The 13,421-nt window shown below is 36.0% G+C and overlaps 1 protein-coding gene across 3 annotated transcripts in view; it reads left to right on the forward strand.

The window, feature by feature from the left end:
* Positions 1 to 13,421, forward strand: part of LOC115213334 (glutamate receptor ionotropic, kainate 2-like) — a 92,372-nt gene that overhangs the window by 25,908 nt on the left and 53,043 nt on the right. For all 3 annotated transcript variants that reach the window (XM_036504280.1, XM_036504279.1, XM_036504281.1), the window contains exons 2-4: positions 6,076 to 6,246; positions 8,076 to 8,324; positions 10,533 to 10,726. In XM_036504280.1, the coding sequence (XP_036360173.1) occupies positions 6,076 to 6,246; positions 8,076 to 8,324; positions 10,533 to 10,726 (614 nt within the window). The remainder of the gene's footprint in view (positions 1 to 6,075; positions 6,247 to 8,075; positions 8,325 to 10,532; positions 10,727 to 13,421) is intronic.

Here is a 13,421-nt window from a genome sequence, read left to right on the forward strand (position 1 = left end):
GGAAAAGTACAATAAAAAAGAACCCCACGTCCTAATCCATGTTATAGATGTGGGGACACGCATTTAAAAAAAGACTATCCATTTAAAATAAAAAATGTTATAGTTGCAAACGAATTGGTCACAAGAGTTCACACTGCAGAACAAAATTATGAAGGTCAAACGCTAAAAATCCTAGAGTGCTCTCAGCAGAAACAAAAATCGACTCCCAAATAAGAAAATTCATACACATAAAAATAAATGGAATACATATTAAACTTCAATTGGATACTGGAAATGATATTTCAATAATAAATATGGACACATGGAAGAAAATATGGAAACCTATGTTGAGAAAAGCAGCGAAATCTGCTTGTAGCGTGTCGGGCGATAAATTACATCTGATAGGCGAAATGTGGACTGTCACATTTTGAGGGAAAACAGGCAAGACGAAAGTGTTCGTCGTTAAAAATGCAACCGATCTGTTTGGTATCGGTTGGTTAGAATTATTCGATTTATGGGACCTTTCCATAAATCTCTATTGTAAAAACCTTAATGATTGTCCCTCTAAAAATAATTTTAAAAGAGAAAATTTTAAAAAAGTTTCCACAAGTACTCTCGAACAAATTAGGTCTATGCACAAAGACTGAAGCGTGTTTTGAATTAGATGATAACGTTACACCTGTGTTCAAGCCTAATAGGAAAGTGCCTTTTGTGGCAATAAAACAAGTGAACAATGAGTTGGACAGATTGAAAAAATCAGAAAGATTGAAAAAGGGGATTACGCGAGATAGGCAGCTCCGACTGATGTGTAAAAGATAAAAATAATAAAATTAGGTTGTGTGCCGATTTTTCGACCGGTTTAAACGACTGTTTAAAAATTAAAAAATAAACTATTATCCACTACCGACCTCAGAAACGAAGGAAAATTATTTTCAAAACTCGATCTGTATGACGCATATCTACAAATCAAAGTAGATTAAAAACTGCTCAAAGCTGTTAACAGTCAACACGCGCAGAGGTCTACGTTTTGGACTGAAGGTAGGACCTGCAATATTTCAACAAGCGATGGATGCGATGTTGGCAGACTATCAATTTACTATTCCATACCTTGATGAGGTGTTAATCAAAAGTGAATTGCGGAATGTGCATATCGATCAGGTGAAGTGTGTCTTTCAAAAAAATCAAGGATTATGGGTTCATACTCAGTGAAGAGAAATGTGAATTTTTTCGCCTAAAATCAAATACCTACGTCAAATCATAGATAAGAATGGGGGACTACTGACCTGTTGAGGGCAGACGCAATCAAGAATGTGCCTCCTCCAACGAATATACCGACATTACAGCTTTCTACTCGAGTTATTTGTTCGGTACGGTGCTCCAGACACGTTAGTTTCAGATAACGGAACACAATTCACGGGATAAGAATTCAGAAATTTCTGCAAAATACACGCCATAAAGCACATGTTTACCCCGCCCTACCACCCGAGGTCAAATGAACAGGCGGAAAGATTTATCGACACGTTCAAAGGAGCTCTAAGAAGAGCTGGGAACGAGTTAGCTAATGACGAGGCACTAACGGAATTTTTCAGACTCTATAGAATAACGCCAAATCCAAATACTAATTCAAGAAAGTCACCAGCAGAGTTAATAAAATCGATCTTAGATAAATTATTGCCAGGAAAAAATACATATAAAGGAAAGACAAACAATACGTTTGGAGGTAATGCAAGAAATATTACAAAACATTTCGAAGTAGAGATAAAGTTCATTTAAAAAAAACATAAGAGAAACCGTAACCAATTAAAGATGAGAGATACAGAAGATCTAAAGGTGATGCCAATGGAAATCTATATGTTGAAGTACCAGCACCGAAAGATATCGAACCCCGTAGAACTAGCTTCAGAAAACGAAAACAGACTGAATATCTGTGTGCAATGAACGCTACTGCCTTAAAAGTCGGGCAACAATTAAGGTACAACAACTAAAAAAAAACAGGAGGGAGAGGTGCTGGAGAGAAAAACAAATAAGAATAAAAGAAATTCCACTTTCTCTCAGTAGTCGAAATCTCAAAAGGAGAGATGTTGTGATGAGAGTTACGTCTCCCCCTTGCGAGAGATAGACTGGTCCGAGTAAATTATAAATAATAACGATCAGAGTGAGTTCGAAGTTCAGATTTCGAAATCGAGTGACGTTCGTGTTAGTTCGCAGTGAAGTCAGAAGGTGTCAGTTTTGTTAGTTCACAAGGAATATTGATTGCTGGTTCGCAAAGATAATTGTTAGTTCATTACGTTGTTTCTACTGTTGTCTGGTTATCTTATTTATCGTACGTAACAAATTACGTTACAGTAATCACAGGTGTAGTAAGCAGTAGAAGAGCCACAAATGCATCCTTGTTGCTGAATACACGAATACGTGTTTAAGAAAACTCGAATTACGGAACCCAACATGTACGAAAAACAAAAAAAACTGTCCATAAATTAATAGGAAGAGCATATTTCAAAACATCAGAATGAGAAACTGCCTTGTAAACATGACGCACAGTAATACATTTTCCCCTTGGTTGTCCTTAATTTTAGAAGTAGTCACCACAATTAGCGATAACACAGGACAAGAAGTAGAATTATGCAGGAAAATACTGGTTTCAAGTTTTGGCACAAGGCCGGCAATTTCGGGAGATTACAACGACCCTAATGTTCAACTGCTACTTATTTTATCGATCCGGAAAGGATGAAGTCAACCTCGGTAGAATTTGAACTCGGAACATAAAGACAGACGAAATACCACTCAGCATTTCTTTGAGCAGCGTGCTAACGATTCTTATTTCTTTACTACCCACAAGGGGCTAAACACAGAGGGGACAAACAAGGACAGACAAACGGATTAAGTCGATTACATCGACTCCAGTGCGTAACTGGTACTTAATTTATCGACCCCGAAAGGATGAAAGGCAAAGTCGACCTCTGCGGAATTTGAATTCAGAACGTAACGGCAGACGAAATACCGCTAAGTATTTCGCCCGGCGTGCTAACGATTCTGTCAGCTCACAACCTTACATATAAGGAAAATAGTTGACCGTGCTACAATTTTATGTAGATTTCCTAACACACAAACATCCTGCCACAAAGTAAGAATAATAGTGGATGCTTTACTAATACCAAAATACAAACCAAAAATCAACTTAGGCCACGACAGAGAGAGAGAGAGGTGGGGAGGGAGAGAGGGAGAGAGAGAGGATGTTCTTGAAGCCGAGAATTTCGACGTACTTTACATATCACCTGAGGAAACAACTAGATCTCATAATGCAGAGAAATGTTTGTATAATGAAATACCTGCACGCCTGGAGAAGTACACACACACACACACACACATATATATATATATATATAACAAACGATGGATACGCGTCACTTTCTTGCAGCTTTTTCCAACGGCTTTCTTGTTATTTATTTGTTCATAATACACCTCACTGGAATCCCGGCTCGTCAGGTATTCTGGAGTGTACCAAATACCGTACGACTAATACGGATTAGCCCTTAGGCTATTAAAATACTCTTAAGGGTTAAATTCTCTGTATGCATAACCTGGCTTTTTCACTGGATGTACTTCGTTTCTCGTGAAATTTATTCAGCTAAATGTGGGTGTTTACAAGTGAATACAACTCAATTTGGTGCCAATAATTTAAGTACATTATTCCTTTGAATCGTTAATATAGGAAACTCTTTAATAGGCATAACCTAAAAATTAGTTTTAGTTCAATCCCAGATATAATTACACACAATGCAGCACAGCAACACGAAGCCAGCTGTTCCTGCAGAGATAAATACTTGTGCCAGCTAAATGGAGCATGTATGACCGAGGCCATTATTTATGAAGACGCCGTAAACTCTACGAACGTTAATAGCATAGTTTCATCCAAGAGACACGTGGGTCTCACATAAGGAAATTTCAAAGCAAGGTTCAACAATCACACCTTAAGATTCGGACACTGGAATAAACGAAAAACCTGCTACATGCCTAAATTCAAGAGCAGAACTTTTTGGATTATGTCCACTTGTGAAAAGATACCTATTACGGTTTAGGGCACTCCACGATCACGGCTAGAATCTATATTTTTACTATGTTCCTGTACAAGCTTCCCATTTGTCTAAACTTTTTTAATTTTTAATTTTTTAAATATATTCTTTCAATTTTTCTTTTTTTTCCTTTTTGTGTGAATATGTACGTGTGTCAGTATATGTATATTCATGTATATATTCTATATGTATATGTGTGCGCGTGTGTAGGTGTGTGACAGGAAGATGTATATGTATTTATATATACATACATACATATATACATATATATATATATATATTATATATATATATACGTGTATGCGGAGTGTGAATGTATGCCTGTATATATATATATATTATATATATATATATATATATATATATATATATATATATATATATATATATATATATATATATATACGTATATTTATATGCATAAATGTCTAAATATATATGCATCATGTTACGTGTATGCATGCAAACACCTATATGTATATGAAGATAAAGTTGCGTACACATATATGTGTGTGTGTGCGCGTGTGTGTATGGATATGTGCGCTTGTATAAATAGTACATACGCATATATGTTTGTGTATGTGCATGTACGCATACATGTATCTGTGTGTACGTATGTAGACGTTATGAACGCAAGAGGTTTATATGTATGCATTGTGAGAATATGGTTGCGTGTATTTTTTTAATCTTATTTCTTTTTTCTTTTTCTACGTATCAGCGTAACGTCCCTTTTATTCACCGGTTTTTCATAGCCGACAAGAATGCGAAACTCTGAGTACCATAATGACAACTTACTGTTTGTTCTAAATTATATATATATATATATATATATATATATATATACATTCATCGTCGTAACCGACGGATTGTCATTTGTGTTATTATTATATATAGATATATGCAACCATGCCTATATGTCTATATACGCATGTATTAACATATAAATACATATATACATTATATATATTATAACCTGTGGAGGCGCAATGACCCAGTAGTTAGGGCAGCGGACTCGCGGTTTCGATTCCCTGACAGGGCATTGTGAGTGTTTATTGAGCAAAAACACGTAAAAGCCCCACGAGGCTCCGGTAGGGCGTGGTGGTGAACCCTGCTGTACTCTTTCACCACAACTTTCTCTCACTCTTTCTTCCTGTTTCTTTTGCACCTGTATTTCAAAGGGCCAGCCTTAACACAGTCTGTGTCACGCTGAATCTCCCCGAGAACTACGTTAAGGGTACACGTGTCTGTGGAGTGCTCAGCCACTTGCACAATAATAAATGAGCTGCGGCGTCACTGGTGCCAAGCTGTATCGGCCTTTGCCTTAGCCTTGGATAACATTGGTGGCGTGGAGGGGCGAGGCAGGTATGTTTGGTCAACTGCTGGTCTTCCATAAACAACCTTGCCCTGACTTGTGCCTCGGTGGGTAACTTTCTAGGTGCAATCCCATGGTCATTAATGACTGAAGGGGGTCACACAAAATTATAACACGAAATTATATTATTACATTCTAGTGAATGGTATATTTATTTTGAAATTTCGCAGGTCGTATGAATATTTTGTAAGTTTCAAGCTCTTGAGAGTGCAGTGAAAGGTGACTAAAAGGAGTTCATGTTTGGCTATGGCTCAGCGGTTTTAAGAGAACTGTGGATGACTTGTTGGTATGATAGCAAAAAAATGCAGCATGGTGATTTGGTGTTCGCGTGAGTTTTCTTGTATGTGTGTATCGGTGTGGGGTTGTAAATATATTGTTTTGGAAACAACATGTCTGGACAATGTAGAGACTGAAAACAAAATACTGAGCTCTTCTCATCAGTGGTGGTCAGTGTGCGAACTGAAAGAAAAGTAATGAGCCGCTGGATAATAACGATGTGGGATGTTAAGTCGTCGGCTCTAATTGACTACTGATGCGTGCGCGAATGTTATGCGTATATCTATGCATGTGTGCGTGTGTGTGTGCGCGTGTATACATATCAGTGTGTGATAGGTATAACGTTTATATCATCTCGTATTTTATACTTGCCAGCGTTAGTTGGTGAAAAAGGACACGTGGAATTAGATTTCTTTCGAGATGCTGCCGAAATTTTGCTCAGAAACACGACAGAATATGAAGAGCAAGAAAACTGTACTATTCAATTTATACCTTTGGAATTTGATTTGAATAACGCCTCCAATGTACTACAGAATCTTACACATGGTAAAATTTTACTATCTTGTTAATATTTTATGTTAATAATAATAATAATAATAATAATAATAATAAAAAAATATCTATTTAATTAATAATAATACTTTTATTTGAAATATTCTTTGTTTCGTAACGGCTTAACTAAAAGACTATAATATATTGTTCACGTAATTTGTTTAATGACAATTTTAAATACATATTCTTTTGCGAAATGATCAGTTAGCATTATATGTATATGAATATTTGTGTGTGCATATATGTGTGTATATATATATATATATATATATATATATATATATATACATATAAACATATATATATACATATATATATGTATATATATATATATGTATATATATATGTGTGTGTGTGTGTGTGTGTGTGTGCTTGTATGTATGTATATTTACTAAATTCGAGGCTGTCAGGTCCTCATTAGGGATTAAATAATCAAAAAACTTCATTGTTTAATCATTATCATATAAGGAGAAAGTCTTGATGATAAGTTAGGGTTTATTATAGCAATACATATTGTTAATAATGAAAGAAAGAAAATGGAGAATTATGGATGTATAATTAATTTATTTGTATATTATGAGGCTGAATTTGTTTTTTATTAAAACAATACAAATAAACTATAAATTATAAGGCTAAAAAATGGCAGATGCCAAAGACCTACATATATGTTTGGATTTATGCCCCTAGGTGATTCGTAAGTCTAAGCATTTGGGTAGGGTCAAATGTTAAAAATTGGTTATCATTTTCAACTATGTGGAGCAGAATCACACCGGGGCTTTATGAGCGTACACATCTTAACGGTCAGATATTTCAAACTTTTGTCTATACTTGATTGATGTGAACACTGGGCATCCATATATTTCCTGAACTGTATCAATTACCAAACCAATGAAAATAACGGTCGGCTAATTATTTTTTTACTATTTAGCTTATCCTTCATTTATTTTATCACATCATTTTTCTTCCGTTGGATTTTTAAGAATTGTTCTTTCTTTTTATTTAAATTTATATATTATATATGTTACATACATATTTTATCTTTTATCTTCTTACTTTACCTTTTTATTTTTATGTTATTTTATTTTATAATTCCCTAGTTAAATGCATACGCATAATATATATTTCTTCACTACCCACAAGGGGCTAAACACAGGGAGGACAAACAAGGACAGACAAAGTCGATTATATCGACCCCAGTGCGTTACTGGTACTTAATTTATCGACCCCGAAAGGATGAAAGGCAAAGTCGACCTCGGCGGAATTTGAACTCAGAACGTAACAGCAGATGAAATACGGCTACGCATTTCGCCCGGCGTGCTAACGATTCTGCCAGCTCGCCGCCATTTCCCATAATATAATATATATGATTTAGCTTCTTAAACTACTTCGTAATTCGTCTGCGTCCTTTCAAGAAATATGATAACCTTTGTTATCATAAAGTCCTGATGAAATTCTGCCCCACATAGTTGAAAATGGTAACTAATTCTTAAGATTTGAGCCAACCCAAATGCTTAGAATTACGAATCACTTAGGGGTATGAATAGAAACATATATGTAGGTCTTTGGCGTCTGCCATTTCTTTATGATTTATAATTTATTCGTATTGTTTTTATAAGAAAAATTTTAAACCTCATAATATCAAACAAATAAATCAATTATACATCCATTATTCTCCATTTTCTTTCTTTCATTATTAACAATATATATATATATATATATATATATATATATATATATATATATATATTATATATATATATATATATATATATATATATATATATGTTTGTATATGTATATCTGGTTCAACATCTTTATTACAGCACATAGACTCTTCAAGCAGAGCGAAGTGGATGTTGCCATAGGTCCATTTATTGACCATTTCACTTCACCAAACTACGTTATTATGGAACCAACATGTCATTATTTAACAACATCATCAGCTTATGTTCGCAAATCCGAAAACAAAGACCGCATCCGTACATTACTTCCGGATTTAGAAGATTTTTCGACCGCAGTGGCCAAAGTGATGGAGAAACTTGGATGGAAACAAGTTGTCTTTTTGTCCGATGGTTAGTGTAATTTTGTGTTTCTAATTCACAAAAATATCTTTTATCTTTTATTTGTTTCGGTCATTGGAATGCTTCTATAGTGTGGCACTGCTTTGAAGGGTTTAGACCAGGGGTGCTCAACCATTTTCATCTTTTGATCCCTTTCATTACTATTTTATTCTGGTGGACCCCCATAGCCATTTGATGTTTAAAAATAAGTTTTAAATTCCTGCTTTGTTTTTCACACATTAACTTGTGTATGTTGAACAATGTAAAATGTTAGAGAAACAATCCTAGCTGTTTCTTGCAATACATACCAATACATACATCTAAAGCAACAAGTGGATCCTTAATTTACTATTTTGTTACGTTCACTACCCAACAAGGTCCATATGGACCCCGGTTGAGAACCACTAGTTTAGACGAACAAATCAACCCTAGAACTTATATTAAAGCCTGGTACTTATTCTCTAAGCCCAACTGCTAAATTTCGGCGGCATAACCAAACGAACACCGACTGGCATGCGGTAGTACGGGACAAATATAAACAAATACCCATGATGCACTTGCACGCAAGAATGTGCGCGCGAACACACACACACACACACACATTCATATATGAAAAGGATTTCTTTCCGTTTCCGTCTACGAAATCCACTCAAGGCTTTGCTTTACTCGAGGATATGATACAAGGAACTTACCCAAGGTGGTGTTCAAGGTGACTGAACCCAAGACCACATGGTTAAGAACTAAGTTTCTGACTACACAACCACGCTTGCAATATAATAAACATTTATTATTTCTCAGTATTTAATGATCGGCATGATAGAAATATTTAGCGCAGGAAAAGCCCTATTTGTGAACGGAGTTCCCCACAATAACAAAAATTTTATTCATTATTCTTTTATCTTCGATCTTTTGTTTGTTTCTGTCGTTGGACTGTGACAGTGCTATAGCGCTGCCTAGAAGAGTTTAGTTGAATGAAGCCTGGTGCTTATTCTATCGGACTTTTGTTGCCGAACCACTAAGTTACGGGGACGTAAACAAAGCAAGAGCGGTTGTTAAGGTGTGGTGGGGAATAAAAACAAAACCAAGGACACACACACACACACACGCACAGATAGCACCCACACACCAACACCCACACCCACACATATATATACATACATACATACATATATACATACTCAAATGCATATCTATCTACTCTCTCTCTCTCTCTCTCTCTCTCTCTCTCTATCTATCTATCTATCTACCCATCCATGTGATCGGCTTTCAGTTACCGTCTATCAAATTATAAGACTGTCATTCCTGTCACGCAACGGGACTGAAACCGGAATTGTGGGACCTGGAAGCAAACTTTCTACCACACAGTCATTTGCATTCTTCTTAAGTTTGAATTTCCTTGATTTCTCCCACTCAGTTCTATCTATGTGAACACAAGAAAAAATGAGACAGATTTAACGAAGTTTGCTTCCCTACCGCATCGTTTTGGGTTCTGACCTACTGCGTGGCATCTTCGGAAAGTGTGTATGTCGATGGTTCGTTCAAAAAACCTTGGCGGATTTGACTGACGGAAATTGAAAGAAGTCAGATATATATGCATACTCTTCACCCTTTTACTATTTTACTTGTTTCAGTCATTTGACTGCGGCCATGCTGGACTTTAGTCGAGCAAATCGACCTCAAGACTTATTCTTTGTCAGCCTAGTACTTATTCTATCGGTCTCTTTTGCCGAACCGCTAAGTTACGGGGACGGACACACACCCATCGGTTGTCAAGCAATGATGGGGGGACAAACACAAACGCAGAAACATATCCACAGACATACATATATATACATATATACGACGGGGCTTCCTTCAGTTTCCGTCTACCAAATCCACTAACAAGGCTTTAGTAGAAGACTCTAGGCCAAGGTGCCACGCAATGAGAATGAACCCGGAACCATGTGGTTGGTAAGCAAGCTACTTACCACGCAGCCACTCCTGCGCCTATGTGCATGTTTGTGTCTGTCTCGCACATATATGATTGCACAATATATGTTTGTGTATTTATGCGTGCTTGCCTTTATACATCGGTACATATATGACAAAGTTCAGAATATTTTTATATTTTTTAAATATAAAATGTAGCTACTCTGTTTGAATTCCGCTTTACCCTTATTATTAAACGTGTTTCTTTGATATCTGAACAAATGTTGAAAATGTACGTCTCTATTTTCCCAGATGACTTTTCACCTATTTTAAAGCTTCGGGAATCGAATATATTGGTGAATCCAATTTTGTTACCATCAATGCATCATCTGGGCAGTGGCCATGATCCACTTTATGAAACACTTCGTACGTTAAGAAGTTCGGAATGGCCTAATTTTGTGTTGCATTCTAGCAATTTAGGTATTGTCAGGAAAGTGTTGAAAAAGGTAAGAAGACTTTGCACTTTACATTCTCCATTGTTTGATGCCATCCTCACATAACGCTTTTTATTTTTAGTTGTAGCCAGAAGCTATTATTGCAAGCAGTGATATAAAAAATGATAAAAGTTTGAGTACTGTACTTTGACATACAAATATGGTAGAAGTTTGAGTACTGTACTTTGACATACAAATATGGTAGAACCACATCAGTTGAATCTGATATTCTTAATTAAGAGAGTACGGAGAATTAGAGAATTTGAAAATTCTCGATACATGTTATCAGTTTTGATTACTCGTTTAAAATATGCTTATAGGAAACAGCTCAAATCTATATACATAAATGTGTAATGTTGTCTGTCTGTGTGTTTGGGGTTACTCTAACTCCTCTCACACTATCCAACCGCTTTTAATGATTTTTGGCACATAGGTAGGTCACATGACCTGAAATTCAAATAAGGCCGGACTTTTTTTCGAAAACTCGATAATCCTCAGTTGGCATCGATTTTTGTGAGCTCAATCGGGCGTTTGAATGTAAATTCCCATAACGATGTTATTTTTCCTTAATGGGTATTAGTTGGCACGGGAAACGTAGAATATTTCAATACTAAGGCAGAAGTGGGCTTCACTTCAACACGGAAAAAGGAGTAACAGCTTGTAATACATAATTTAAGAAGTTATTGTTGATTTAGGCAAATTATTTATTAATTCAATTGCAGCGTGGAAGGTGCTTATAAGCCATTAAAAAAAAATACAAAACTCGTTAGATATGGAATTTTGTCAGTGATCAGTTCGCGGTCTCAAATCGACGAAAATATTTTAGCAAATTAAATTTAAATGTTGAAGTGAATTTAACGGTTTTTGTGTGTTTTTAAATAGCTTATAAACACCTTCCACGCTGCAGTTGTTTTTGTTTCAGCACATGATCTAAGATCAGGTCACTTGTTATGCAAGTACATCTCCGTAATATTTATTAATTATTTACGAAGTAACATGAGAAAAATAAAATGTCATAATGCTAATACAATGGAATACTAAGATTATTCCATGTAAAGTGAAACTTGGACTCAAATATGTATGTTTATATATACACACACACAAATATATTAAAAATATAATATATATATATATATAACATGTAATATATATAATATATAATTTATAATAAACATATATAGATATGTAACCATATATACAATAATATATATATATATATATAACCATGCTCTCTGACTCTTTAACTCTTTCTCCTTTCCTTGTGGCCTCTCTAAACTTCTTTTTACTCTTGATATCAAGAGTTTAAATACGGTGATCCCATACAACGAAAGACTTCTTGCATTGAAACACTTTCTGGACCTTCGACCAAACCCCAACATGACCCCTCCATACTTCTTGATCAGGCTGAACTTGTTCTCTCCCTTAACTGCTTCATGTTCGCAGGGGATTTTTAACAACAGTTCTCGGGAGTGGCATGGGCGCAAGAATGGACCCCAATTATGCGAACCTGTTCGTTGGTTACGTTGAGGCACAAATATTCTCATGGTTCACTGGTCCCTAGCCCGAACTATATGGTCGTTATATCGATGATTGTATCTGTGTGACCTGTCTCCTGCGAACAAGTCTCCTTCCTCTCTTTTCTCCAGTCCTTCCATCTTGCCCTCGAATTCTCCTGCAGTATTTCTAACTCTCCCATCGTATTTCTCGACATTTCTATCAGTATACACCACTCCATTCTCACTACCTCCGTCCATTACCGACACACCGACTCACACTCCTATCTTAATTGTTCCTCCTCCCACCCTGCCTACACCAAGCTCACCATCACCTACTCCCAATTCCTCCGTCTGCGCAGGCTCTGCAATGATAACCATGACTTTGAGACTCAGTCTTAACTCATGGATCGCCACTTCATTCTTCGTGGATATCCCCTTGCGACTATCCACACTGCTCTTGACGGGGCACGTTCCGTGGACCATGCTTCTGCTTTTTCTTCCCGCCCCTGACCCCGCCGTTGCCCGTCTCCCGTTTCCCCTCACATACCACCCCTCCACCCTGCTCCTCAAATGCACCGTTCTCCGAGCCTTCCGGCGACTCCAGTCCGACCCCTCAAGCTCGCACATCTTCTCCCACCTACCCCTTCCCTCCTTCAAAGCTAGCTATAAATAGATTTTTAAAATGTAGATTTTAAGATTTATGTTACGTAAATGTAGCCAGTCTATTCATTTAAAGGGTGATATTGCTTAATAAATTCTTAGTTCTTAGAATATACGTTTATAATACTACTATAAATACTGTTAAAACTTCTAGTAACTATATTCATCATAAGTGTGTGGAGATGATATGCTGGGGAGTTTTTTAATATTATTTTATATATTTTTCATTTTATCATATGGAAAGCTATTCCTATGTCGGCATTTTGTTCTTCTCTCTTCATTCCTGTTTAATAAAAACTCTCTCGACTGGAGTATTTTCATAAACTCTTATCTATTTTATATGAGTTCGCTTCACAAACTATATACCAATTAAGAATGTATTCTATTGTATTAGATTTTAAATCCCTTATGTATTTATTAGACCTGTCGAATTTTTTAAATTTTGGATGTTTGAAAGACTAATAATGCTGGGAAATTCTTTTAATTTCGTTCGCTGTGGATCCAATATATTCTTTATTCTTAATTTTGTTATATTATTATTAGAGGTTACT

The sequence above is a fragment of the Octopus sinensis genome, linkage group LG6, assembly GCF_006345805.1.
Source record: "Octopus sinensis linkage group LG6, ASM634580v1, whole genome shotgun sequence".
NCBI classification, from domain to species: domain Eukaryota; kingdom Metazoa; phylum Mollusca; class Cephalopoda; order Octopoda; family Octopodidae; genus Octopus; species Octopus sinensis.